This window comes from Salminus brasiliensis, chromosome 16 (assembly GCF_030463535.1).
Source record: "Salminus brasiliensis chromosome 16, fSalBra1.hap2, whole genome shotgun sequence".
In the NCBI taxonomy this organism is placed as follows: Eukaryota; Metazoa; Chordata; class Actinopteri; order Characiformes; family Bryconidae; genus Salminus; species Salminus brasiliensis.
In genome coordinates, this window is record NC_132893.1 from 2,439,851 (window position 1) to 2,464,942 (window position 25,092).

At 42.6% G+C, this 25,092-nt stretch overlaps 1 protein-coding gene across 1 annotated transcript in view; it reads left to right on the top strand.

The window, feature by feature from the left end:
- Positions 1-271: 271 nt before the first annotated feature.
- Positions 272-25,092, top strand: part of LOC140537226 (GTPase IMAP family member 9-like) — a 35,814-nt gene continuing 10,993 nt past the window's right edge. Inside the window, exon 1 of the mRNA XM_072659554.1 lies at positions 272-361. Within this exon, the coding sequence (XP_072515655.1) occupies positions 272-361 (90 nt within the window). The remainder of the gene's footprint in view (positions 362-25,092) is intronic.

The window sequence follows — 25,092 nt, forward strand, 5'->3', positions numbered from 1 at the left end:
TTCTGAAGGTTGATGTGAACACTACCTGTACTTCTGGCCACACAGCTGCCACAAGATTAGCGGATTAGATAATTGCACAAATGCAAAAAGGCAAATAGTTGAGTATATTGAAGTGAAAAAAAGGCTGCAAACCCAAACATAACATCATTTTTTTTCTCCAGTGGACCTCCTGCTGCTTGCATACGGGTCTGTTTGGGTCTGTAATCATTTGTATAGCAAGATAAAAAGCTTCTCTTCCAAGCTAAACCATGGGCGGCCTCCCACTCTGGTAATGACGGTCGACACTAAAAAGTCGAAGCTCATAATGGCCGTCGTGAAAATTCTCAGTGTCTACTTCCAAGTCAAACACCTTGAAACAAAGGTAAGTGCCTAATTTAGCAGGTTCTTTAGCAGCCACTTTAGTTTCTTGGCTCAGTACATTACCGCACTCAGAACAGAAAGACAGGGGGAAGGTTGTGATTGGCTGGAACATCACCACTGGGATTGCCCTGCCACTGCTTGAGTTGCAAACTGTGTCACCTTCGTCTGCATTTTTATGAAGCAACCGACTGTGCTTTCTCTGGGTATGAAGCGTGGCGGGATACCACTCTCTCTTGCGCTCTGTCTTCCTTCAGTCACTAAGCAACACCCCAGTCTTCGCATGCTGTAGTGACACGCCGCAGAGGTGGGTTAGGGTTAGAACTGAATTGGAAATGAGCAGCTGGAAATAGCTCTTGATGTTAAGCTAATCACAGCATGCGTTGTATTGATTCGAGTTATCCAGCAGTGCATCACAAATCCCTTACCCATTCTAACAAAACTTCATGCAAAAATACTATGCTATGTGCAATACACAGGGGAATCACTAGGGACTTATGGATGGGGGTGGGCTAAGCCTCTACAAGAGTCTTTCTGCCTTGAGTTTGGTCTTCAGTGAAAGTGAAAAGCCTGCTCAATTAAGAAAATTGCATTTCTTTGCCTTAGGAAGCTTATGGGTTGCTTTTGTAGTATGTTTTGAGTCTTCATTTACATTGTGAAGCTCCATTCCATCTGTTCTGCAGCATTCTAATGTAACCTGAGCAGAAGGTAGAGCTCTATACACTTCTGCTACTTCTATCAGCAGTCACATCATCAATAAACCCCAGTGAGCCAATTCCATTGGCTACCATAGAGGTATATGCCATAACCCTGCCTCCACCATGTTTAACAGATGATGTGGAATGCTTCGGATCATGAGGCATTCCTTTCTGTCGCCATACTCTGTCCCAGAATGATGGGACCCTCTTTTTGTGTTTCATTTGATGTTATCTAGTTTTGTGTTTCCAGGACACTAGGAGGATAAGGATTTAACATGAAGCCAGCTACTGCCACCACCGAACTGCCACCAATACAGGCAGCCAACAAGCTTTGAGGAAAGCACTGGGTGCCCAGCTCTGCTGTAGTAGCTAATAGACGCCTGTGCCAGCCAGCTGTGCTCTCTCAGGCTCTGGCTGCTGACGGCAAAGCGGCATGGCTTAGGAAACCCTCTGTATTTTCAGTCATAAAGGCATCCCTTGCAGACTGTAGACTTTTAGACAGTAATACGATGGCCTTCTCAAACATGTGCTTGACTTGATTAGATCTTGTGAAGGAGTTTTTTGTTCATCAAGGAAAGAATTTTGCGTACATCTACTTCAGCTGTCTTTAGTTGTCTTCCAGGCCTTTTGGTGGTACTGAGCTTGCCATTCCTTATTTTAAAAGAATGCATCACCTTGTTGATTTGACCACTTTTTTGTTTTTTGGTGTTTTAGCAATCTAATGATGGGCTCCTTCACTTGCCTCAACACCTCTTTGACTTCTTTTGACCCAACAACAGCTACCAAATGCATAATTTAACTCTGAGAATTTACTCCAGGTCCTACTTTGTCATAAAATGACAAGGGAACAGGCTACAAAAACTGCTTATTAGTTACTTTTATTGCTTCATTTCTGACTAAGATGGTGTACAGAAGCAGAATTCCAAATATTGCATCACTGTCCCAATACTCACCACCATGATTGTACGTTCATCATAGCAAACCAACACTAACACCTCTAACTTTCTAAGAGGTCATTGGAGAAGGGGCTTAAACTGGAGAAGCAATACATTCAATTAGTGTAGTTGGTATATATTGGTTTTAGGTGCCTAGATCTACCCTACAGCCCAGTCTTTTACTGGTGTTTTGAATCAAGGTAATATTTTTTTTCTTTTTTTGAGATTCATAATTACAGAAATGTAGCCGCATGTCTTTAATTATACAGTACGGCGAAGAACATGAACTTCTGGGATCATCAGGATAATTGGTTGCAAGCTAACACTGAAACTCTCCATGAGAACAGTCACCACCCGAGAAGGCATGCTGGCATTAAAGAGTAAAGTTTTCCTAGTTATTTCACTTGTGATCTAACCATCCACTGAGCCAAAGTTGAGAGGTTTGTGCTTTTTATTTTACTATTTAATTATTCTATAATTTTTTTTTACCAATTTATTCTAGCTTTTCAGGAACACGTAAGCCATTCATATTTTACTCCATATGAGTGTAAACATCATCTGACACTCATGCCACTCACTGCCTTTCTCATCTATCACCCTGGTGAAGGTCAGAGAGCACAAGACAAAGAAGATAAAGAGCTAAAGACCTTAATAAATCAGACAGGGGCTGTAAAAGAACACAAAAACCAAATAAATAATAAATAATAAATAAAATGAAATATATAGCTACACGCTTGAGCACTTGTGGGGTGAGCTGACAAGGACAGTTCCCAAACATGAAGCGAAAACTTCAAATGGTCTGAAGGTTTGTCCGTGTTTAGTACTTGATAGCACTTCAAAATCCAGTCTGCTACTTCTATCAGCAGTCACATCATCAATAAACCCCAGTGAGCCAATTCCATTGGCGACCATAGAGGTTCATGCCATAACCCTGCCTCCACCATGTTTAACAGATTCCAATCATTGAGGAATTCTGAGAAGGTGGGCACCTAGGTCAAGATCATATATCTACACTATACAGACCTAAAAAGTATTGGAACACCTCATTCATGGTTTCTTTTAACATCAAGGGGATTAAAAAGAGTTTATCTGCTTCTGTTGGAGTAACTGTCTCGACTGTCCAGGGAAGAAGACCTTCTACTAGATTTTGGACTAGCATTTCTGTGAGGATTTGATTGCAGTTAGTAAAATAGGTGACCATTAATGAGGTCATGATGTTGGCTGATCACCACCCCCATCATCCCCAAAACTCCAACCCATCCTGAAAACTACTGAATGGAGCACCAACATCATTCCAGAGAGCACAGTTAGTTCCACTGCTCCACAGCTTAACACTGGGGGGCTTCATACCCCTCTAGCCCACGCCTAACATTAGGAGGCATTGTGCCAATAGGTTCATGTTTATCCTATTCTATTGGCAGTACGTCTCTACAGGAACAAGACAAGCTGTATCAGAAATAAGTGCAACTTAAAGTAGCTGAATGCATTTATTACAAGGGGTGGTCATAACTATTTGGACATACATTGTCTGCATAGTGACCTACACCGGTAAAAATGGACAAGCAAAAGTTTCACACTATGATGGCTAGCCAGCAACAATATATTGCAACCCCGCAGCAACCACCTGGCATGCTACAGCAACCACCCATCAACATCAGTTTCACCCTAGTGACTTCATAACAGCATCATAGCAACTGCCTGGAAGTGGAACCCACATCATTCTGAGCTTCCTTTACTTCCTTTATCAATAAATCCTTTACCTATTGCTACAAAGGCCCTGCAGATGGAAAGCTGCAGTGTCCTGATCATGACAATGGACCACCTAGAATGTTTTGAGGGGACCTTAGAGAAAGTAATTAGTTACCAGAGTGAAGCAAGTGAACCAATGCCTAAACCCAGATCTAAAGAAGCTTGGCTGTTGGCAGTAAGACATTCTGTTCCATCGTATTGCGTCAGCAAGACTAATTGTTCCAGGTAATGTAATATTGGTCTCTCGTTTACGTTGGCCTGAGTAAAACTAATACAATTAGGACATAGATCTGCCTAATAGAAAATCATGCCTAATCATGTTAAGCAATAATTATTAAACAGCAGGGAGGAAGAATGATCTGTAATGTTATTGATACCTTTGTTTCACATTCATTAGATACATGCCTGGTGCTGCCACTCTCCAGCAACCTCATCCGACAAGACAGGACAACCAAATTCACCATAAGTGTCGGACACAGGTGGAATTTGGCCTCAGCCTTTAACCCAAACACACACAGCGACAGTGAGCACAGTGCCCGGAGCGGTAGGCAGCCATCGTCATTGAGAGGGTGAAGGGCCTTGCTCAAGGTAGCGATGCCCAGGTATCGAACCCACATCGTTGTCATCAATGAGCCCGGTGCTCCATGATATCATATCCTGCCGACCATCTACAGCAAGCGGAAGATCATAAAGGACATCAGCCATCCAAGCAACAGACTGAGAGGATGAGGAGGAGATTCTTTCCACAAGCCATCCGGGCTCTCAACCAGGACTGTGGCTGTTAAGACTACCAGGGGCGCTTTCTACCCCTCTATCCCACACCTGACGTTATGTATGTAGTCACGTTGTGCTGGTTGTGCTGAAACACTTGTTCATTAACAGACATTCTTACGGACTACTCATCAAAGTACTTTGGGAAACTTTCTTTCCAGATCTGGGAACAAAACTGAATTGAGACATCCATGTAATACCTATAATACCATAGTAATAATAATAGCCCCAAATCAGAAAGCAGAACTTCTGCGCTCATTTGCATGTCTTTTTTTTTTTGCTTCAGAAGCAGAATTCAGATTATCTCCCATCCCTGAACTCTGCTCTCCCTTACTGTCCAAATGCAGGAACAGCCTGTGCTCTACATACTTAAGCTCCAAAGGTGGGGAGAGCGACAAACTGCAGAAAGTTAATTGGCTGCAAAACTCTGAGGAACGTGAACACAGAGGAAAAGTCAACCAAACTTTAACCTGTGGTGGAAAATTCACGATGCTTTTCGGGTGGTAATCTGTATGATGGGGATTTCAAAACCTGGCTACAGTCCATGCATTTTCACTTGGCTTCTACTGGGCTCAGTGCAGACGAAAGACGAGCGCCATGTGTAGGGAGATGTATTTACATCTTAATTAGTCTATTGGCGATGAGCTTCACTCTTCTTCTAAGAGTTAAGGCCTCCATTGATGTGTTAATACATCCACCGCAATATCTTCATTAATTTCATATTACGGAGGGTGGCAATTAGACAGCTAAGCCAGCGTATACGCCGTGGCAGCTGACTTCAAATCGATATATGCTGTTTCAGAGCTTTCAGCATTTGCATATTCAGAGCGTTGGTGTTATTACGAAATCCGCACGCTGCCCGGCACACAATCCAACAGCCTGCCAGGGACTGTCAACAGTTGGTCAATAAAAATCAGCACCCAAAGCCGCGAACACACACTCACACACACACACATAAACAGCGAGGTGAGTGAAAAAAATACAAGCTTGCTGGGTTGCCGACATTCTTAAGACTTTCTTACAAAATAAAAATGTACAGAGTCGTTCCTTATCCCCGTCGTTCTTTAATCTTTCTTAATTTTCTAATTCTCTGTGGTTAGACTGGAAGGGGGGGAGGGATGGCTGGGGGAGTGTGTGTGTACCAGCCATGTGACTGCCGGGGAACTCAGCACCACCTCCATGTTTAATGAGCAATTATCGCGCCAAATGCCCACACAGGGTCTAATCTGTCAACAACCTAGCAACCTTTCTAATGTGAGCAGTGTAAACTTTATAATTGCTTTCAACACAGAATAATGAATCAATTATCGTTCTAATTTCCATATGCAAGGAAAATTAATGCGGTGCCATGTAGTTTACTTGTTTAATTGACTCCTCCGTCTAATAGGGAACTTTACCAAAGTTACCAAATGAGACGCTGGCAGCTCAGAGGCCGCAGCTACAGAGCGACGGAAATGGCGAGGTTTCTTCTCCTAGTGGAGTTTTCCACCTTTAATGGATTTTCATCAGTATAATGTAAAAAACAGAAAGGACATGTGGGACATGTGCAAGAGGGGCTGTTAAAGAATAATAGAAATGAAAACAATGGTTTCTTCACAGAATAAAGACTTGGATGGGTAAGTAGATTTTCCTCTATTATTTGATTTATTGGTTCAAATATTTGGTTATGTGATAATAATTTCTTATCAGAAATAAAAAGAATTCTTAATTATTCCAAACAGTAACCATTAAATATTCAATTTAAATTCCTGTTTTTCACTTGATCCTCTTTTGTTGATGGATAAATGGGAAAGTTAAAACTCGGACAAAAAATTCGGACATCCAAGTCCAAGTATATATATATATATATATATATATATATATATATATATATATATATATATATACTGTGCTAATGTATAACCCACACCTTATATTGTGTGGTTTATACCATAGTGCCCACAACTAGATTATAGGTAGCATAAGGAATGAGGAATGAGGGGTGTTATCTGACCTCATTTGGACTGATTTTTGTTGTTGTGATTGCTGCTTGAGTTGGGTTGGACTTGGTCAAATGCCCTCAGGCAAAATTTCAGGGTCAATGTAAAGCTCCAACAGCAAGAAGCAACAAGATGATGGACACGTTCCCTTTTATTGTTGGTTGTCATGGGAGGTCACAACTGTACTGATGAGGAAAGTCTCTGGCCTCTTATCACAAATGGGTACAGCAAACGACGTGCCAGTCATGTGACCGTGAAAGCGGCCCAAGCTATTTGGTCCATAAGGAGACTGTTCCTGTCATAAATGTATTTATAGTTGGGCATGTTCTTCCCATTTGAGGGATCCCCATAGGCCTGTCTGCAGGACAGCCCTTGTGGGAGCATCTCCCAGCACTCTGCACTCTCTCTTTCTGCCGCTGTCCACAACAGGGCTGTTTTCAGAAAGGGAAAAAAAAGCTTACATGGAAACGCAATTAAAACACTTTCCCCTGAATAAAGAACAGGCCATTTTTAGTCCAGATGCTGGCTGCGGCACGTCACAGATCCGTTAGTGTCACGTCAAACACCACCAGCAGTGAAGCTCTGTCTCTACCAGAGCCTTGAAAAACCTAAAGGAACAATCTGAAGGCATTTATGTACGCCTTTGTTGCTGCACTCCAATTATATATAGTGCTTGAGTATGAAATTGCTTGTGGAGACTCATGCCGACTTGTTCTTTACACTGGTAGTGATAGGAAGCAGGGGTCACCATGACTACAACACAAATGATTTACTATCCAAAACCACCAATGAAGTCTTCATTCTTAGCTCGAGCGAGTTTAATATCGCCATGGGCGGAAAGGCTGCCGTCCAATAAAGAAGGCCCTGCTAAAGGCCCCAAAAATGACGTGATCTAAAGATCGCTTGCCATCAGCAGCTGGAGCCTGAGAGAGCACAATTGCCCCTTCCTCTGCACATCCCTCCTAGTGTGATGTTGGTCAGCACAGGCGTCTGTTAGCAGTTAACATAAACCTATTGGCACCATGCTGCCCCCCAGCATTGAGCAGTGGAGCAGTGAAACATTGGGGATGAGTTGGGGATTATGAGGTGGGGTGGTGATCATCATTCATCGTCCTGTCCTCATTAATGCTCTTGTCACTGAATGCAATTAAATCCTCACAGCAATGCTCCATCCAAAGTCTAGTAGAGGCAGTTACTTCAACAAAAGCAGGATTAACTATTTTTAATAGCTTTGGTTTTGAATGAAACGGTGAATGAGCAAGTGTCCCAATACTTTTGTCAATATAGTCTATGTGGGTGTGAGTGTGTGTGTGTATGTGTAACCCCCACCCCCCCCACCCTCCCCTTGTAGTGCCACCTTGCTGGAGCCCATCTGTTGATGCACAGTTTGTGTTAGCCGTCCTCTAGCCCTTCATCAGTGGTCAGTTTCTGCCCACAGAGCGGCTCTTGGCTGAATCTGTTTTGGCTGGTGGATCCATTTTCAACCTAGCTGAGACACTGACGTGTGTAAAAATGCCACACACACACACACACACACACACACTGTCGTGTTAATGTCACCGCTGTGCAAAGAATGGACCACCCTGCAATAATATGTAGTCACTAACAGCGGTCCTGTGATCAGATGCTGACCACAATGCTGAACAAGCTAAAGTGGGCTGCAACAGAAGAGCCAAGGCCCTATATCTACTCTATGTATTGGATCTATAAGGGAGGGGAGGGCCTCATAAAGTGGTCAGCGAGTAGAACTACAAGGTAAGGCTTTCTAATAAAGTGGACGGTGAGTGCATATAAGATTCCTCGGCTTGTTGAACACCATTACTGGACTTTTGTCGCAACCTCATTTAAATTGCAGGTCCTGAAGTGAGGTCGCGACCTCCAGCATGAGAACCCCATCCCGATCTCATGTTCCCTGATCTCCCTGACCTCATTATCAAAGCCATCTCCGTCACGTCGCAGCTTTCCGACCAAAGACCTTTGAGTCGGCCTCTTTTTAAGGCATTCCGAAGCAAATGAGATCGGAAACTGGAAGACAGGGCCTTGTTTTAACGAGTTCTTGCGTGGCCCGAACCTCCAACCTGACACTGTTCAGTGTGCTTTGGACTTTGTAAGCATTGAGAAGACCAAAATAGAGTTCATCTTTTTGGTGTGAAATGGTTAATGTAGAGAAATCTACAAACAAAAGGTCACCGTGACCACACCACGCCCAGCCAACATGCTCATTTGAGGCTAGAGAACTTGGCTAGGTGGGTTTCAGGTAGGCATGGGCTCTGAGTGGGCTTGTAGACACTAGGACCCATTGGGGCTTCTCAAATTGGCCTCCGTCCCAGCTCACCATCCATTCAAGGCCCCATGTGCAATGTACAAGCCAAATGGGGCCCATGCTTAACCTCACCTTGTCTCATCGCTGACCCTGGTGGGCATCCATATGTGGGGCTTACCCATGCAGGCCCTGCATGGACTTGTTAGCCAGGCAACTTTAGTAAGCTTTTTTACTATCCATGGACACCCTCACCCCCGGCAGGTCAGGTTCTGTGGTCATAGTTCTCACCATGTGGGCAAAACGTGACTGAGGAAGAGCTGGGAGAGGGAGCTGGGTTGTGGAACCAGCCTGTAGCTCTTGGTAGTGGAACATGATGACTGTAGACAAGGTTCCGGTAGTCCAGCTAGTCCAGTCCATCTTGAAGCTTGAAGGTTTCAAGGATATGTGCGTTGCCATGGTGACGTCAAGAAATTGACCAGTGTTCATTAGAACATTAAGACCACGCCCAGACCGTTCTTAGACGTTTTCTTAGATTTCTCCTTGTGTTTTCTGGTTAATCCTTGCTGAACGCTTCACGTAACACCTAAGTTTAGTATTCTATAAAAAATTCATTCAGTATATCAGAATCAGAATGCTCCCGAGGCAGGGCTTCTGACCCCTTAATCAGGCTACGTCCCGTCCGAAAGCGGTATTACAAACGTCTATTACCAGCGAAGTAGCCTGTAGTTACTGTACTGCTACACCTTAGCGTGTAATAAGTCTAGCTGTGTTAAACAGTAAAGCATGGTGGTGGTAGCATCATAGTAGATTGCGCACTCTCTCTCTAGCAACACGTCATTTCAGTGTGATGCTGGCCGGCATGGGCATCTGCTAGCTGATGTATCAGAGCTATTAGCATTATTAAAAAACTACTATTACCAGAGAATAGCCCCGGCAGTTTGTACAGAAGTAGCCTGTAGTTACTGTTCTAATACACCTTAGCGTGCAATAAGCCTCGCTGTGTTAGACAGTGAAGCATGGTGGTGGTAGCCTCATACTCTAAGGCTAACTTGGACCTGCACAAAGCAGATGGATGGAACTGGAGCACAGCCCTCCAAACTCGACAATATTCTTACTGTTTAGTGAGATCTGTGCCTTGGATACATTTGAGAAGACAATAGGTGTAGAGGCTCGAGTTTGAAGTTGCGTGACACAGGTATGAACAGAATCCACCGGCACATCGATAGAAGTGTATATTAGTCTTCGGGGACAATCCAGGAGAGGGTTTTCACCAGCCGAGATGGGTGGGGATGCATGTGTGAAATCCTCGCTAACACCTCGACAAAGCCTTAGCGCTTTTTCAACACGTTCACATCCCTCCTCAAACAACACCTCCACCACCACCACTACCGCCATATATACACACACACACACACACACACACACACACTCTCGCACTCACATCCACACCATATGTTATGTTAGCTCTAAGCTGCACTGCTTTGCTGATCCAGTTTCCTGCACAAAAGGCCAGGGAGCGTCACATGCGCACTTAGCCGTAAATGCGAGTGGCCTCCACAAAAAGCAGGTCAATCCTACTATTCACTTCCGCCATTCACTCCTCTAACACCCACCTCCGAGCTTTGCTCTCATGACTTGACCTTTCGCTCTCCATCACTCTCTTCCATATCCACTCTATCCTCTCAGTGCTTTCTTCCTTTCTCTCTCTCCCCCTGAATCCTATCAAGCCATTCTAAGCACCTCTCTTTGGTCCAGCCCACAAAACCCCATTCTCTGTCATTCGCTGTAGAGACACAATCAGTGTAGGGGTCTTTTTTTCATTATAGAGCTTTCTCTTCACACTCCACTATATTCTCCATCAACTCACTGCTATAAGAACCTTCCTTCCTGCCCACGACTCGAACCGATTCACAAGACTGGTCACGCAATTCTGTATTCTCGCGATTCAATAAAAAAAGGAAAAATGATGCAACTGAACACACACGCCGTGCCAAAGAAGAACCATGTTGTGTGTGAAGAACCTTTACATTTATATATATATATATATATATATATATATATATATATATATATATATATATATATATATATATATATATATATATTTATATATATATATATAGATATATATATATATATATAAAAAAAATAAATAATAATCTTCATGTCAAATACAGGTTCTTTACAGCTTTAAATGCTGGGGTCATGCTGCCTGCTGCCATCAGCAGCCGGAGCCAGAGAGAGCACAATTGGCTTTTCTCCCTCCAGGTGGGTAGATGGCGCACTCTCTCTCTCTCTCTCTCACAACTCGTATTTTCAGTGTGATGCTGGCCGACATGGGCATCTTCTAGCCGATGTATCAGAGCTGGGTACCTGGCGCTTTCCTCCGGGCGCATTGCTATAAACACAATACTATAAATTATCCAGTTTCTAATATAAAGTATACAGTAACTATTGCAGATTATTTGTTATCTATTATAACTTTTTTACTAGTACTTTCTAAGAATTGTTCAATATGTCCTATGAATTAATCAGTAACTATTTGAATTATTCAGAATATAATCAAAATTATTCAGTAACTATTCCGAATTATTTAGTGTCTATTTTTTTTGTACTTTCTATGAATTGTTCAATATGTCCTATGAACTATTTAGTAACTACTATGAATTAGTCAGAATCTAATTAAACTTATTGAGTAACTTTTATAAATTATTTAGTGTCTAATATGAATTATTCAGTAACTACTATGAATTATTTAGTTTTTGCCAGGAATTATTTAGTAACTGCTATAAAGTAATTGGTATCCAGTATGAAGTATTTAGTTTCTAATATAAATTATTACTATTACAAATTATTTAGTATCTATTAAAAATGGTTCAGTACCTTCTGTGAATGATTGGTTACCTGGTGATGTTTCATTGGCGATAGTTGGAAAAGAGGTGGAGGCATATGAGGCATGTCTCAGTCCTCATCCCCTCAGTGTTGGTAGGGGGATGCAGGATGCGATACTAAGGAGTGGGTTAGGTCATTGGAACCAAAAGTGGTTCTTTTATGGTGTCGCTTCAGGAACCCTTAATAGTTGCACCTTTATATTTAACAGATATATTCAGTTGTTGTGTTGTCTACCAATGAGAATAGAGTTGGAGAAGCTGGAAGAATGCAGCACACCACATCACCTTGTGGGATTGGTTTGTTGTTGGTGCAAATGTCGGAGTTCGAATAATTAATAGGATATTTTTACTGTATATTCTGTACTCACTGGTCATGCTGGCATCAATTTCATCACAACAAATTTCTCATGCACGTACTATAGGTTCACTGATCCTTATCGGTTCTAATTCTGCGAGTGGTTGGACGAAAGCTTCTAGTCTCCAAAATGTTAACTTTACAGAAGAACAGAACTTTGTAAACATCTGCTGATTAAAACTTGTCAGAGTAAACCCAATGTTTGTTTTTCTAAATGTCTCTTTGTCCATTCAACAGGAAATCTTCACACAATGAGAGTGGCAGATGGCATCTTCAAATCGTGTTAAAAAGAGAAGACAAATAAAAACGAGGGATATGCTGTTGGTATGGATGTAAAAAAAATATTTTGGGCTTCTTTAGGCTCAGGATTCCTTGATTTTAACTTTAAATCAATATTGATTTTTGACTTTAAGATTCCTATGAATCTTAAAAGATATAAAGTTCATTTGAATTGTTTAGTATCCATTACAAATAAACCAGTTGTCCTTATGAAGTATTCAGCAACTACACAATACTATAAATTATCCAGTTTCTAATATAAATTATACAGTAATTATCACAAATTATTTGGTATCTATATTTACTAGTACGTTCTATGAATTGTTCAATATGTCCTATGAATCAATCAGTAACTATTTGAATTATTTAGAATATAATCAAAATGATTCAGTAATTATTACAAATTATTTAGTATCTATTATATTGTTTAAGTACTTTTTATGAATTGTCCTATAAATTATTTAGTAACTACTATGAATTATTCAGAATATAATCAAACATATTCTAAATAAGAATATAATCAAACTCTTACAAATTATTTAGTATATATTATAAATTATTCACAACTTAACTACTATGAATCATTCTGTATGAATCATAGTGTCTAATATGAATTATTCAGTAACTACTATAAATTATTTAGTATCCACCAGGAATTATTTAGCAACTGCTATAAAGTAATTGGTATCCAGTATGAAGTATTTCGTTTCTAATATAAATGATTCAGTAACTATTACAAATTATTTAGTATCTATCATATTGTTTAAGGTGTAAGGTGTAAATTATTCAGTACCTTCTATGAATGATAATGTCCTATAAATGATAAGTCCTATAAAATTATTCAGTAAGTAATATTAAGAATACAATACCTAATATACATTATTCAGTAAGTAATATCTTGGGTATATAGCAAAGCACTTTGTAAGTCGCTCTGGATAAGAGCGTCTGCTAAATGCCGTAAATGTAAATGTAAATGTAATATGAATGATTTATTAAGTAATGTGAATTATTCTGTAACTACTATAACTTAATTTGAATCTAGTATTTACAATAAATTGATCATTATCTGCACTGAATATGTCTGCTAAGCAAAAGGGAATAAGGGCAGCTGGCTTTCTTAATTTGTTTCTAAAAAGGCATATGAACAAGTCCACAAGGGAACCATTAAGACTTTTAGGATATAGACTAAGCTCATAACACCTCTCATCAGGCCTCTGTTCTACTGTATGGATTTTAGATATGTATTCCGAGGCTTCATGCTGAAGTAGCTCCATGCGACACCCTTGCATCCTGACCCTTCACTTCTCCCTATGCTTCTCCTTTATAGACATAATCTCAGTCCGGCAGCCGCCTGCTTCCTTCACCGCTCTGGAGTCCGAACACACCTACTGCACAGGCCAGGACTAGTCAGGGTGGTACGAGGAGTATGCGCCTCACATTTTCCTGTGCATGCTATTGACAGGCTTTGATGTCAGATTGCACGGCGCTGTTTTGATGAAGTGAAAACTGCTGCCGATTTCTAACATTTCAAACCAGAGCCCATCGATCAAACTCGTGCCTGTCTGCCTCATGCGGAACGACCACTGCTTCGGCAGACCAAGGTGAAGCAGGCCGACCCATCTTAGAAATGACTATGACCCCTTCTGTCTCTCCAAAAATGATACAAAACTGCATGCTGTGTTCCCATTACATCTCATTACTTCTGCTCTCCCAGGACGGCTGGGCAGACGAACAAAACACAGACAAGTTAACACGTCTAGCACAGCAGCAGTATCAAATCCATCAGAGCTACAGTGTATCTCACTTCATGTTGCATATTAGGCCTGGTGCTTTGGATGGTCTGTGGATGCCTGCTGAAAAGAAATATCCATGCAAAAATACTTTTATAAAATATTCAAAAACCCTGAAACCCAACAAATTATCAGTAACAACTGCAGTCAAACATGTGCAGAAAATTTTGGCCTACTCTTTTTTGCGGTATTGTTAGAATTCGGCTACATTGATTTTCCAGCACTTACTGCCCGTTTAAAGTCTTGCCACAGCATCTTACTGATATAGCAAAGTCAGGACTTTGGCCACTCCACAATCTTCCTTTTGGTTCTTTTGAGCCATTCTGAAGTAGACTTGCTTGTGGGCTTCAGGTCATTGTCCTTCTGCATAACCCAACTGCTCTTGAGCTTTAGGCCACAAACTAATGGGCAGATATGCTCCTTCAGGATTTTCTGACAAAGAGCAGAATTCATGGTTCCACCAATTATGACAAGTTACCGAGGTGCAGAAGCAAAGCAGGCCCAGACCTTCTCACTACCAGCACCATGTTTGATTGTGTGGGTGGTATTTTTATGGTAGCTTTACGCCCAATGTAACAGGGACTATGTCTTCCACAAAGTTTTAACAGCTTTAACGCATCAGTCCACAGAACATTATCCCGAAGACTTGGCATTTTTTATTGTGGAATTGTGTACATTGACCTGGAATTGAGGCAAGTGAGGTCTGCAGTTAGTTAGTTAGATGTTCAACTAGGTTCTTTTTTGACCTCCTGGATTTTGGTAAAAAGGTTGGTACCATGAAAACTATGAAGTAAAAGCTATTTCTGCTGTTACCAACTAGCCAAAACATAAGCACTACCTGCCTAATAGTCAATATGTGCCCCTTTTGCTGCCACAACAGATCTCTTGGGCAACATCACAAGACCTCTGAAGGTGTCCTGAAGTATCTGGCACCAAGACAACAAGTTCATCTGGATTCTTTTTTGACCTTTTGGATCTTGGTAAAATTTTTTGGTAGGCTGGCCACTCCTGGGAAGGTTTATCACTGTTCCAAGATGTATCCATGTGTGGATAATAGACCCCAGAGTCCCAGAGCCTTAGCAATGGCTTTGAAACCCTTTCCAGGCTGGTAGATTTCAATTACTTTGCATCTGTATCTGAACCTCTTTAGAATCGTGGAATCGTGTGCTGCTTTTTGAGGCCTTCTAGCCTTCCTCCAATTACCAGACAATTCTATTTGAGAGAATTCGAGGTTAGATTTGAGCAGGTCTGGCAGTAATTAGGCCTAGGAGTGGCTAGCTAAGGGTGGGAATGACTTTTTTCACATAGGTCTTACTCGTGCTTAATTTTGCCTAAAATTAAAAATTAAAATTAGTTGGATGATATAAAACATGCAAAAAAATGCGTAAAAAAATATTTTTTAAGACCATACCATGCCACTAGCCTATTACCGTAGGCACTGATTCCACCAAAGTGGAATAGATGTATTCATAGATGTATACAGTTCTGATACACATAAATTGACTATTGTGAGAAACCCTAATGGGTCATATACCAAACTGTGCTATTTATGAAGTTATGAAGACAGTGGTGGTTCTCAGTCTGTCGCTCTCACTTTCAAGCGAAGGTATTATACGGAGCGACCTCATTAACAGTCAGTCAAAATCAACATGTTAATGAGTTCATGAATATTAATGCATAAATGGACCTGAAATCTTAGAGTCAAAGGCACTGATTGTAATAGCAGAAGCAGAAGCAGGCCTGCTCAAAAGAAATTCAGGCGGTTTCAGTGCTCGACACAAACTGTAAGTTATGGGTTTATTACTTTAATTCTTAATTTAATGCAATTATTAGAACAAATTGTTCATTTAAATCATGACCGAGCAGCAAAATTGCACTTCTCCTCAAACTATACGTGGTTATGTGGCATTTGATTGGCTGAACCATGTTCAAAGCTGCTATATTTAGTTTGCAAGTTCAGTCCATGCCTTCAGCTTATGATGATTTGGGAGAAGACTGTCAGAGAGGGGCGGAGAACTCTGGGCTGGAGTTCGGGTGGCTTCTGCTTTGTAATAGGAAGTCCGTCCACCCTTTGATATGTGGAGCCAGGAATGATGGCTGGGTCAAAAGGGACCACCACCTGCCTAAAACTGAATACGTCCCCCTTTTGCTGCCACAACAGATATCTGCCGTCACCCCACAAGACCTCTGCAGATGTCCTGTGGGCACTTTTGGTAGGTTCTGACCTCTGCACACTGGGAAGACCCCAGAAGACCTGCCTGATGTTTTGGAGATGTTCTGACCAAGTCATTGTCTAGAACATCACAGTTTGATCTTGACAAAATGGCTCAAACTGAGCTGTAAAATGGGTCAATTCCAAAAAAAGCGTTACTAAAAAGGCTAGAAGCTAATGCTAGATGACTGGGTGAAGCACTGCTGAGAGGAATGGTCTCCATGACCTGGGGGAGGGGGAGGGACCATTAGCCACAATGACTGTAAGGAAATCTGGTATAGCTGGTTGGGGTAAGTTAACGCCATCTCTTTAGCTAGTTAACCACACACTATTTACTTCACAAAACAACTTTGATACTCAATAAATGCGTTCGTCTGCCCCCTTAAGCTCCCCCAGATGACTGAAAAAAGAATAGCAAAGGGATAGCGGCTAATTCCCAGTCACTTAGAATTCATATGTTATACCCAATGAAAGTTCATATTTTATTGGTGCATGATAGGATTTTTACCATTTGACCACTGAGACTGACCAAGTACACAAGGCCAGCCACACCCTGCCCCCTAGGGTTTACATGAGGCCACAATTTAGCATCTTCTGATCCATGCTAATATGGAAAAGCCCGGGTGTTTACATGGTTACATTATTGTATTCATCATCATAACTAATCCCAAATTATGGACTATCTTCATCATCTAGGTTGGGTTTGACATTTACATCAACATTTACGGCACTTAGCTGACGCTCTTACAAGGTTACTCGAGGTGGGCAGTGCAATGCAGTGTTAGGAGTCTTGCCCAAGGACTCTTACTGGTGTAGCGCAGAAATCGAAACCCAGCCCCACTAGTGTGGCATCACTAGTTGTTGTAATCTATTATATAACCCCAAATTGACACTGTACAGAATCCGGAAAGGTGCGCTACAAAGTGTTTGCCTTGTTCACTAGCATGAACTCTCTAAAACACTGAACCACTGAACCCCGCACACAGTTCTTTGACGGCAGCTACAACAAGAGGAGCTCTGTCAGACAGCGACATCGTTCCTGATGCTCTCCTCCGGTTCCTCCACTCCCACTCCTTTCTTTTTTAATTCAAAGCCTTTATATACCTGAGTCACCTGTCAGATCCACCTGTGCCGCCTCGCTGCCTGACCCAGCATACCCCGCACCTCTGGAATCGTCTCTCGTCGCACTCAACAACTTCTTTTCCCATAGTTGCGAACATCAGTGTTTATCCTCCTATGTCTTTCTCCTCCTGCCTTCCACTCACTGACCACTTTATGAGCTCCACCTATTTTATAGGTCCACTGTATAAGTCTACAATTACAGTGAATCTGCTCCTGACCACAGGAGCACTGATGACCAGATAGAATTTGAGTGGTGGGGTCATCCTTGACACAGCAGTGGTGGCTGATGGCTCCCGAAATGTAGTGGCTTGCTAGTGTGTAGAGTGTGTCAGGCACAGTGGTGTCACTGCTAGGTTACCGCCCAGCCAAGAGCAGCTTATTATGTGGACAAAAGTATTGGGACACCCCTTTTAATCATTGACTTCAGGTGTTTTGTTCACTCTCACTGCCACAGCTATAGAAAATCAAGCCCCTAGCCATACGGTCTGCCTTTCTTACACACAGTAGTGAAAGAACGGCTACAACAAGAGGAGCTCTGTCAGACAGCAACATCGTTCCTGATGCTCTCCTCCGGTTCCTCCGCTCCCACTCCTTTCTTTTTTAATTCAAAGCCTTTATATACCCGAGTCACCTGTCAGATCCACCTGTGCCGCCTCGCTGCCTGACCCGGCATACCCCGCACCTCTGGAATCGTCTCTCGCCGCACTCAACAACCTCTTTTCCCATAGTTGCGAACATCAGTGTTTATCCTTCATTCGGCCCATCTTGTTTTCTAATCGGGGTTCCTCCTCCTATTTCTCCTCCTCCGCCACCCAGAGCGCTCTGACACTCTGCAAGCCTCTCGCCTCTGAAATGACCATGGCCTTCTTTTTGCTGTAATTGCTCAAAATGCTAATTGGACTGTGAAAGCAATCCCCAGTAATGCATGTGGGATTTCCCGCCGTCTCCAGTCAAAAATAATAAGCAAAAGGCAAAAAAAAAAGCTTTTAAATTCCAATTGCCACTAGACATCTGGATGGCCTTGCCCTGAATGCATTTTCATAATTAATACAGAAGTCTGGAGGAAGGTGCCTTTCCTTGACTGAAAGGTCCTTATGCATTCCCCTGGCTAAATATGCAATAGGAAAGTGTAAACTTGGCATGCAAGGAAGATGACATTTGAAAAAGAGCATGCAATATTCATTTAAATTCAAAGTACGGCCCTAACACAATTTTTCTGCAAAGCTTCCAGCTGAATATGAAGGACCGGATGCCCTTTGGAAGAGGCTAGGTTTTTTTGTTGCTGTTGTTTTTTTTCTATTTCTTCTTCTTCTTTATTCACAGATCTTCTAATTCGCGACGTACAGCTGGTGCGGTCCATGAAAGTGTACTGTATTTAGCTCATTGCGCCGGCCTACAACACCCAAAAGCATGATGAATAATTCTCCCTGGTGCAAGACCCATTCTTGCGAATATTGACCAAACAGCATTTAAAACTCAGGCACGGTATAAACAGCGCTTTGCCTCGATAACACCAGCCAGCGTTAGCCAGCTAGAGCAGAGTGATGCAATCACGGGGCTTTTTTAGCCTCCGTATAACAGTCCAGCTCGACGCAACAGAAGGAGTTTGCCGAGCTCTGCACGGCTGGATTGTTTATGGGCGTCATAAAGGAGGATGCAGCTGCTGTTTGGTTGTTTGCGATGGAGCTTGGTTGCTGGCTGGTGGTGCAGATTTGGGTTTGGGAAGCTGGAGTAGGGGCACACTATGAGGGGGAATTCGGAATCACGCTGTTGTGGACTCCTTATCATGGATGGCTGAGGCATCCAAGGGATTTGACCTGGATTGCAACCTCCCAGTGAAAGACTAGCTTCATTCCAGCTGGATTAGCTTTACCTGGGGAGCAAATTAGCACTAGCTGGGAGTCCCCCTATCACACAGTGCCACCAGTGCTGGAACGGTGAGGGTGGCATGTGCTTGAAGTGCCATCAAATTCTGTCTGAATTGCCACTAAGGAGCTCGACAATAACTGCCAAATAAGTATTAGGGAAAGAGGTAGAGCTAGTCTAGTAGCCTATTATGCTACTTGCACAAACCAACCTCATGGTCAAAGTGTAGATCCTTTCACGTCAGGATTCTTTAACATCAGTTATGTACTGTCAAGGAGTGGGATATAGTAGGCAGCAGGTAAACTGTCAGTTCTTGAAGGTGATGTCTTGGAAGCAGGAAAAAACACTATGACCAAGAACAACTGGGTCTTCTGGAGGTCCGAAAGTGCTCCAAGGAAGGGCAACCCAAGGCTCGTCAATGCTACATTTACTACATTTACGGCAATCAGCAGACGCTCTTATCCAGAGCGACTTACAAGGTTACTCATATTACAGAGGTGGGCCAATGTAGTGTTAGGAGTCTTGCCCAAGGACTCTTATTGGTGTAGCGCAGCAGCACAGTCACCCAGACCAGGAATCAACCCCAGTCTTCCACATGGTGTGGTAGCTCACTGGCAGGTAGTGGTGTTATCTGTTGCGCCACACCAACCACACCAACTACTATCCATGAAGGCCCCATAACCTCACAACCTTACCGGACCTAAAGGATCTGCTGCCAATGTCTTGGTGCCACATCCCACAGAACCCCTTTAGATGAAGGTCCCAACATCCTGCAGTATTAGGCAGGTGGTTTTATTGTTATGGCTGATGCACTCTACACACTTTTGGATGTAGAGCCCAGGCTTGCAGATTCCTGTGAGCTACATCCATGCCAGCACTGATTGAATCATTTTACAGGGTAGAATGAGATCAGGCCAAGCTAGATTGAGTTCCTCTCTGCAGGCGCTTGACCTGCGCTGACATCGGCTGGGCAAGTGCACTGGAACAACGGGTAGCAGGTGGATCTGAGTAGCTCACATTTCAGTTTCTTTGCTTTTCCTCCTCCTCTTCTCCTTTTCTCCTCAGCTTTTTCGATCTTGTGGAAACCGTAGGTGCTTGTACACTCACCACCTACCTACACTAACCCTGCCTTCCACTCACTAACCACTTTATGAGCTCCACCTATCTTATAGGTCCACTGTTTGAGTCTACAATTGCAGTGAATCTGCTCCTGACCACAGGAGCACTGATGACCAGATAGATTTTGAGTGGTGGGGTCATCCTTGACACAGCAGTGGTGGCTGATGGCTTCCGAAAAGTAGTGGCTTGCTAGTGTGTGGAGTGTGTCAGGCACAGTGGTGTCACTGCTAGGTTACCGCCCAGCCAAGAGCAGCTTATTGTGTGGACAGAAGTATTGGAACACCCCTTTTAATCATTGAATTCAGGTGTTTCGTTTAGTCTTACTGCCACAGCTATAGAAAATCAAGCCCCTAGCCATGCATGTGTCCGCCTTTCTTACACAAATTAGTGAAAGAATGGGAGGTTCTAAAGAGCTCACTGAACTCCAGCATGGTTCTGTATGCTGCACCAACAACAACAACAACAAGTCCTTCCCTCCTAGATCTTCCTCCATCAGCTGTGAATGGTATTATTATTGAACCACAAAGAGCAACTCAGCCACCGTCCGACCACGTAAAGTTATAGAGCGGGGTCAGGGCCAAGTGCTGAGCTCAGAGCAGAGTGCAGAAAAGCCTCCAACTGAGTCAATAGCTGCAGAGCTCCAGACCTGCTGCTGCTGTTAAAGCTTAGAGCAAAGGTGGACCAGCTTCATATTAATAAAGCCTATGGGTTTAGAATGGGGTGTTGTAGAAGCTCCTGTAGGCATAATATGTAGGTGTCCCAATACTTTTGTCCATGTCGTGTGGATAGTGTAGATAAAATAATGTGGCTCCAGGAGGAAACTGAAGCTACAAGAGATTGTATTGGAAGTGTACAGTTCTTTTTGCACGTCTAAGTAACATCTCCTAGGCTTTTCGTGGAGCTCCAGAGAAAAGATCTCCATCAGCTGGACGTAAGAAGTCCTGAAATGCTGCTCTGCCAACGCACACTCGCTTACTACTAGCCCTCCAGAGGCTGGCTCTTATTAAGATCAAGAGTTCCTTGCTTGTCTGTGTTTACCTTCCGAGCTAATACATGTACGACAATGTGGTATTTGCTCTGCTTTAGTCAAGTCAATTTCAATCACATTAAGTGTCACTTAGCATACTTGCACTCTGCGCTCATTAATAACCCAGAGCATTGTTGATACATTATTCAGGTGAGATGTGGGAGGTGGTTTAATGGACACGCATGTAAATGATTAATTTTTGCCCAAGCTGGTTGTGGCGGCCGTGTTTACGGGCGAGTTCCTTCCGGCCGTTTTTCCCTCGGATTACCAGAGCCTTGCGCGCTCAGCCATGCGGCATCCCAAGCCCCGGACGAGGCAAATAGGAAAGATATTAAACCATTAAGTCATTTCAAGCACTTACTGCGCATATTAGAGGCTCATTAACAGTGACTTGCTCATGCATGTCTGATCATCGGGGGGAAATAACTGCCCTTGGAATGAGCTGGTCTTTACCTCTGTGGTCGCTATCTTTGTCATCAGTTGGAGACTAGATTGAGCTTCTTCGACGAGAACAACAACCAACACCATCTAAGGAGCGAACTTTTCAGGCTGAAGAGGTCAAAGACTGCATTCATTAGGTATTGTGAGTTGTTCTTTTTTTACATAGAAATAGTAAACATGCCAAAAAATAAGTATATTTATTATATTTACCACCCTTTTATGTTGCCTCAGAATGAAACACGCTGGTTTTCCTCCCAGAAGTTACGTATTATAGCATAGTTTTAACATGGTAATAACAAATAGTGTCATTTTTCCTGCAATTAGTCTTAGTGGATGCTTAGTGCTGCTGTCCTCTCATTGTGTCCTCTCTGCACGATGCGCTGTTAGCAAGCTGAAGAGACTGTAGACCCCATGTTTGGGGACTCTTTCTTGAGAGTCACCGGGTTAAAACAAAAATAAGCCTGTGCTTTCCTTTCTGATGTGAGCTTAGCTCCAGTTTGGTTCAGCTGAGGGAGTCTAGGTTGTACACTGGCACAGGAAAAGCTCATGAGGCCTGGTTCACGTAGCCACCCGTAGTTATTCCCATAACTAGCAGAGTCTGGAGGTGATGAGCTGCTCTTTAGTATCAGCACCACCAGTCACGCCTGATGGCATTTAGCTGACGCTCTTATCCAGAGCCGAAGAGGAAGACTTACAAGGTAACTTATGTTACAGAGGCGGATAATGTAGTGTTAGGTAAACTCTTTATTGGTGTAGACTCAGCAAAGTCACCCAGACCAGGAATCCAACCCTGGTCTCCCACATGGTAGCTAACCGGCAGGTAGTAGCACTAGCTAATGGGTGGGGTTTATGTAAATTTTGGGAGGTGTGAATATAATGAGTCAGGGCTGTGATGTGGGTTTTGAAGTTGGCCTGTTTTTTCCAGCTCAGCTCCAGCCGTGTTTGAGGTTCACGGTTTGCTCTGAACTATGCCAGGACAAAAAATACAGTTTACTCCATTACAATTTATTCCATTTTACATCATGAACGTTTGTAAAACCGCCATCCTCTCTAATCTATCTCGCCTATATTATCTCACAATTCATAATCAGCAAGCCATCTTTCATTTGGCCTGCACTGAACACATAGTCACAGCCGTGTAAGTGGGGGCTTACAGACCGCAACGGCAAAGCCAATCCAAATGGGCCGCGACTTTATGAAACATTGATGTCCCCTAATTTCTTGGCAGCAAAAAAAAAGAGAAAGAAAAAAAGCTCGGAGTGGTAATAACGTGTTTCTTTCCGCGCCTGCCGCCGTCGTGCCGGACCAGCGACAGGAAGACTGCAGGCCATAATTATCCTGTTTGTTCAGAAGCCGATGCCTTTTTATTATTTAAATCTCTTTGGGCGGCGGGAGCGCGGGGAGGTGTGCCTCGCCACCATTTTCTTGTCATGTTGTGTTCGTCAGCGTTAATGCCCTACTCCCCATAATTTGTTGCTGTTTTGTCTGCTCCCTTTTCTCATCCTGAATTAGAGAGCGACGGCTTTCCCTGTGAGCGGGAGGGTGTAGGGACCTGTGTCGTGATGTAAAGGTTTCAGAACTGAGCAAAACGAGCGATCTAAGAGCTGTTGGTGGGGGGCGGCGGCAGTGGTGGTGGAGGGGTACGAACAGCGCTGGGTGGGGAATCAAACCTCCAATGTGTTCGAATCTGACAGGCTCTGTTGTGCAGGAAAAAAAGGAGGCAGGCGTTCCGGAGGCCCCCAGTGGCAGCGACTTGTCTCAGGAAAATCTAGTCGACCAAGGCTTTTCAATGCATCCAGCCTTTCAATACGCCACAGCGTTGTGATCCAAGCTCATGGGGCGCATTCTTATTTTTGTGTCTGGAGGCTATTATGAAAAGTCATCTCTCGCATTGGTAAAGCGCTCAGCTTCCACAAAACACACATCCGGCTATTTTAATGCGGTCCCATAGGCACGGGGCGTAATGCTCGGCATGCTTTGTCTATTGATGCGCTCCGATCATTAGCCGTTTTGTAGCTCAAATGATTTTCTCCCCGATACACCACGGCTCGGCCTGGTTTCAAATTGCAATTTACGCCCAGGTCTTTACCTCCATTTTGGGCCTTATTGACCACCAAACATATGGATCGCTGGTTGCATGTCGCGTGAATGAATTCCCCCTGGACTCACGGGGCTGCACTGAAACTGCACTCTCCGAATGCACTTAAACTGTACAGTGTTTATAACCAAACACCGAGAGCACAGACTGCCTGTTTGTATTCAGAATACCAACATTACAGTGAGTGTCGTTTAGGCACTGAGCGAGGAAAAATACACTCTGATATTTACTGCACTGCTATTGCCATCAACGCTTGTTGCTAGGGAACTATAGGAGTGTATTTTATAAAAGAAACATTGCTTTTACTGTTGGCTGGCAAAGTGTCACCCATAAATAAATTAAAGCAGTTGTTTTTCCTTTCTTTTCTCACACAACTATACAAACTTACCCATACACACACACACACATATATGTATATATATATATATATATATATATATATATATATATATATATATATATATTACAGCAGCTCACCTGATTTACCATCATTGAGCACTGATTTACCAAACCAGGTGTCGGATGGTCGGTACCTATGAAAATCTATGGAAATCTATGGTTAATAGGATGTAAAGTGACTGTTACAAATGTAATTCTTAGAATATTCAATCTGTGCACTTTTCTGAACATTCCTAGAATGCGCTTATCTTATTTATTTAATTCTTTATGTTTTAATGTTCATTTTAACCATTTTCTTTTATTATCAGTGTAAATTCAGACAATATTTAATTTCATGTTTAAATAAATCCTTTATTTTTGTTTTTTTCATTTAATATTATGTATAATTTATGGATTTATGGATTAATGGCTTGATGTCACTTTTTACCATAGCTGTGTCTCACTGTTTTTGTCCAGGTATTATTGTCTGTGTTATTTATTGTGTTCTAGCCGGTGTCTCTAGGTTTCTTCTCTAGGAGTTTTTCCTGCCACTTTCGCCACTGGCTGCTCAAAAGAGGCTCGGACCGGAAAAAAAACGCTATAGAAATAATAAGAAATCTGAATTTAATTGATCATGCATCAGTTTTATGATTACCTTTTTCATATTGTATTTTATTAATTGTGCTTTCCGACGAGGTTCCGACATTCTAATAATGTTGTAATGCAAACTATTATTACATCACATGTTGAACGTTCCTGGAA